At 35.7% G+C, this 5,173-nt stretch overlaps 1 protein-coding gene across 4 annotated transcripts; it reads right to left on the reverse strand.

The window, feature by feature from the left end:
- Window positions 1–547: 547 nt before the first annotated feature.
- Window positions 548–4,929, reverse strand: LOC127441472 (dual specificity protein phosphatase 12-like). 4 transcript variants are annotated; one of them, XM_051698931.1, is made up of 7 exons: window positions 4,889–4,929; window positions 4,353–4,621; window positions 3,802–3,915; window positions 3,570–3,688; window positions 3,011–3,098; window positions 2,708–2,891; window positions 548–2,030 (listed from the first exon to the last, which is right to left on the reverse strand). In XM_051698931.1, the coding sequence occupies exons 2-7, from the start codon at window positions 4,613–4,615 to the stop codon at window positions 1,881–1,883; spliced, it is 918 nt and encodes a 305-aa protein (XP_051554891.1). In that variant the 5' UTR covers window positions 4,616–4,621; window positions 4,889–4,929; the 3' UTR covers window positions 548–1,880. The 4 variants fall into 4 exon arrangements, 3 of the variants coding, with proteins under 3 accessions (XP_051554891.1, XP_051554892.1, XP_051554893.1); XM_051698932.1 differs by having other exon boundaries at window positions 4,896–4,911; XR_007897313.1 differs by lacking the exon at window positions 4,889–4,929 and adding an exon at window positions 2,247–2,498 and having other exon boundaries at window positions 1,896–2,030; window positions 4,353–4,852.
- Between the last annotated feature and the right edge of the window lie 244 nt (window positions 4,930–5,173).

A 5,173-nucleotide genomic window follows, 5' to 3' on the forward strand; every position in this document is an offset into this window, starting at 1 on the left:
AGGGACACCGGAATGTTTGGCCACAGCAATATGGCGGTGCAGTGGCTTCACTGATATGACGTCACGACTCACGAGCAATCGAGTTCTATATTATAGGTCAATACTGTCTTTTCCATTTGTAAGAACAACAGCTTTCCCAGATGTATGGCATGTCTGTAAAGGACAGAATCAACAAAAAGTTTATTGCACCCAAACTGCTACAGTTGAAAAGGTCAGGACTGTTACACTTTTGAGTGGTCTCTAAACCAACTAGATGTCTTGATTTTCCACACCTGTCATCTGAACCAACCAATCACAAATGTTGTGTTAGGGACAATCTATCATTTTTGGGCATTACATTTAGTAAACCCTTTTTGCTTTCAACTTCAATATTGGGCTCCTTAAATCCTGCTCTTCTCTCAACTGGCGGCATTTCTTTTGAATGCACGTGCGCAGTGGGCAGCTCTTTACTCCTTCACAAAGAGGGTTCAGGTCATTACATAGTGGATATGACCCTCATAAACACAACAGGATCTCAGAACTCAATGCCTTAACACTGTCACTCAAGACTCTCTCAATAAACACACCACTATACCAGCTGGGAGTCAAAAGGAAACTATGGTACATATTTATTTTTATTGGTGATAAAATGAATACAAATGCACAGGGCATGCCCTTTTCAAAGTTTTATTGTCAAAAACACAGATACTGGCTCTTAACTGAATTCTGTATGAGACTGCTCTTAAAATGATTGCACCAAAAAGGCATTATGCCCAGAGCTTTCAATGCATGTGATGGCTACTTGAGTTCCAACACAGCAAATATCATACCCTGTTATTTGTTGTAGAGAGCCTGCTGCAATTGTACAGTACAGGTTATATGGCGCCACCTACAGGAACGAAAATCTAATGTTGTGGTGCATGCAAGGTCTTTGAGACAAATTACAAAATGTTTTATCTAAATATTAACGTTCATTCGTATAAAAATTAAGCCTGCTGGTTAAAGGAATTTTCCGGGTTCAACACAAGTTAAGCTCAATTGACAGCATTTGTGGCATAATGTTGATTCCCACAAAAATTAATTTCGACTCATGCCTCGTTTTCGTAAAAAAAAAAAAAAATCAAGGTTACAGTGAGGTGTTTACAACGGAAGTGAATGGGGCCAGTTTTTTTAGGGTTTAAACACAAATGTGAATCTTATAATTTCATAAAAGCACTTACATTAATTCTTCTGTTAAAACGTGTATTATTTGAGCTGTAACATTGTTTAAATTGATATTTTTACAGTCGTTTTAGGGTTTGTTGACATTACATCGTCATGGCTATGAAGTTGTAAAATAAGATATAACTTCACATAGAAAAGTAAGTGATTTTATCACACTAAAATCATGTTTGCACGTATATCCTTTTTGTCTTGTGGCTATACTTTTGAAACAGTGAGTATTTTAACGTTCATTAATTGGCCCCATTCACTTTCATAGTAAGTGCCTCACTGCAACACAGATTTTTGCTTTTTTTAAAGAAAAGGAGGGGCGAGTCAAAATTCATTTTTGTGATAATCAATGTTATGCCACAAACGCTGTCGACTGAGCTTAACTTGTATTGAACCCGGAATATTCCTTTAAGTCAACTGTCCACATTCATTAATGCAAAGAAACAATCATTAATTAAACAAACATGCATAACTGGATAAAGATAAAGTGCCAAAAGGGTCACTTTTCTGTCCAGAGTAAAGCAATGGGCCCTGTACTCTGTTTATCACATAACAAATATGAAATTATTAAATAATTAATATAAAATAATAATGCCTCACCATATATATTTTTTCAATGTACAATGCTAATAAAAAAAAAAAAAAAAACAACAAATCCTGAATATGGCACACAAATTTTTATTTGTGCATCATTTTAGTGCAGATACATTGATGTGTTTGATTTCATCCAATCTGTTCTTGTGCATCTGGAAGGCTGGTGTCACCCAGCGCCCACACGAACATTGCTCACCATACCAGTTAAAGGAGCCCAGTTTTGAGCTGCATTTGGGGCACAACAGCTACAAGAGAGATTTTACAAAAACATTTACTTTGGAATATATGAAAACATCTATTAAGAAACAATATCAGCCACTACAATCTATTAAGAGTATAGAACACCAGATCCCTCGCAAACAGTGGAAGAGGAGAGTTTTCCCTGCATTTTGTGTAGATTATGCATATGCATTGTTGGGACAGTAAGGAAAATGCTAATAAAAACAAAAAGAAGTACTGACCTGTCTTCAGTTGAGAATGTGTAGCGCATTATGAAGCGCAAAATACGGCAATGAAGGCCCCGTACATTTGTGCAGCTCATGACCTGCATAATAGATGAATGGGGGAAATTCTGCTTGCGCATCTTAATCTTGTGTCTTCAGTGTCCAAACACCCAAAAGTGTTATTAGAAGAAATGGTGATGTTACACAGTGGTAAACAAACGACTGTCTTTTGAAGCGTGTTGCAATCATCTGATATGAAATAAGTGTATACTGAAAAATAATAATAATTAAATTCACAAGATAAACATCAAATAATGTGTTGTTTTAGTGCTTTCATTATGGCACAAGGTGAATCAAATTTACAAGTCACTCCTTTTTGTTATTTGCATTTTCTATACTGTCCCAACTTTTTTGGGATTAGGGTTGTACAAAGCAACCAAGCATCCATCCTTCAGATGTGTGAAGCAATCTGGTACTACCTGTCCATCCATGACACCTAGTAAGGCCTGCTCCATCCACTGCACTGGCTCTATGAAGTAGGATGTGCACTGTTTCTCATCTTCAGCCGAAGGGGTCACTGTCCTTGTCTTCTTATGAGTAAACGCTGAGGCTCCGCCTCCAACACAGTGACTGAGAATGCTGGAATGGCGGAAGAGTGTGCGCCTGTTGAGGACAGAGGGTGATGACAATGTTGGTCAAGTCAGTGCCATACTGTATATTCTTATTCACATCTTCTGCACATGGTAGCAAGAGTGTGGGGAAAGTTTACAAAGAGATTATACCTGCACTTTCTACATCTGTAAACAGCCTCTAAATTCTGGGTTTGGGCAGGGTCAACAGCGAAGACATCTTTTGGCACATTCTGGAGCTCTAAATTGATAAAAAAAGAATAACTTGTGTAGCAGGTTTCCTGGTTGATAGTATTCATTGAGCGTGCAAGTTCTTTAAAACTTCTGTAAAAGTTTTGTTTGCACATACAGTTGTGCTCAAAACTTAACATACCTATTTTATCATTAGTTTGCATAACCCTTGCAGAATCTGTAAAATGTTTTGCATTTTTAAAACATAAGAGAGATCATAAAAAATCATCATTTTTGATAACATAACCATCCTTTAAAATTCCTTTAGGGGTTTGTAAACTTATGAGCACAACTGTCCAATCACAGGTTGCATATTTCTCTTCAGAAAAGAAAAGTGAATGAAATCCATGGCCACAGATTTCCAATGTATTAAGCATAGAACAATGTATTTAAAAAAAATAAAAAAAAATAAAAATAAATATATATATATATATATATATATATATATATATATATATATATATATATGGAATGTACAAACCTGGATATTTCTCTGTAATTTTCTTCAATCTAAACTGTTTGTATAAGGGATTTGTGGAGTCTAGTTTACAATCCATTAATTCATAAAGTGACAACTGGTCCAGAAACTCTTCATTCATTCTGTGGATATAAGAAAACTGCTCTACGAAACCAAGTCTCATCTGTAAGTGGCTTTTAAACTTTGCAATAAACAATGGCAAACTTTCCATCACAGGATAAACAATGAAACATACTTCACATCTGGCTTTAAGTTTTGAAGTTTAGTATAGGCATCCTGTAAACTCAGGTTTTGTGTTTTCATGAGATAAGCCGTCACTACAGCAGCACTTCGACTTTGCCCCACATGACTATAGAAACAAGCAAAAGGCTGAATTTCAGTAACATATAAAAGACAAATAGCACATATTACTGATATACTTATGATTAGTAAATATGACATTGGTAACACTATAATAAACTGAATTAAATAGTCACAAACATTGTATTTTGCTTACCAGAACAGTAGTTTTAGAAAATATGAATCGATGTTTTATCACAACTGTAACTATTTTGAATGCACAACTAAATGACCTGTTAAGCATAATATACTGTAATGTGTGGTAATCTTACCCTCTATTGACATATTAGCAGTTATTATATGAGTACTAAATATAACAACTTATATAAAAGCTGTATAATTTATATGTAATTATAGGTATTTAGGCCTTTTACAAATATTAACTTATTATCTTATTAAGGTGTAAATAATTCAAACACATGTACGTTATGAAAATACTAAACCTACCAATGCACAAGGACTGCTGGTGGTTTGGACTCAGGTTGTGTATTGAGAGCGTCACATATGAAGCTGATACAGTCATCCAGTTTGCTCAGGAGATCTGTGGATGCATCATCCAGAGCCCGGACAAATCTCGTGTGGAATCCGGTCACAGCAGCTTCCTCTGAGTCAACAGTGAGTATGTGGGTTATACCTGCATCTGACAGGCTTTGAGTATCCCTCAGATCGGACACAGAACCGATGTAGAGTCCAGACTCCACTGCTATCATGGTTTACTAGGTAAAGACAGTAACACCTTTAATATCAATGCATTTGGTAGAATCCATCTAGACAGTGTATGTAAAAAGCTAAGCATATATTCACAAATTGAATACATATAGGTGTAAACTTTTTAGCCAAACTGCTACATTTCCGAGGCTACTGATTACATTATAAAACAGTCATTGTAGACTGTATTTTATTTCATACAGAGTCAACATTTATCCATGCAAATCTTCAAAGCATTACTTTACTGTAAGGTACGTTTTATCGCTATTTCTCACGTGTAACCTGTGATCAATGTGTAGGTCCAGGAAAATAAAAGAGTCGGTAGGAAACAAGCGTGAATTTGATAGTTCCGGACAGAACTTCCCGTTGCCGCTAGAGGGCGTTAATAGTAAAGAAATAGCATGTTTCTCTATATTGCAATATTTTACTTTAAGCTGTTAATATAACGACATATTGCATAAGACGTTTAATTCCTGACGTGCAATTCCTGTTTATGTCATCTGTTTTTCTGAATGAACAATGCACATGCCCATAAGCACATTTTTATGATCAATAACTGA

The sequence above is a fragment of the Myxocyprinus asiaticus genome, chromosome 5 (assembly GCF_019703515.2).
Source record: "Myxocyprinus asiaticus isolate MX2 ecotype Aquarium Trade chromosome 5, UBuf_Myxa_2, whole genome shotgun sequence".
Taxonomy (NCBI): domain Eukaryota; kingdom Metazoa; phylum Chordata; class Actinopteri; order Cypriniformes; family Catostomidae; genus Myxocyprinus; species Myxocyprinus asiaticus.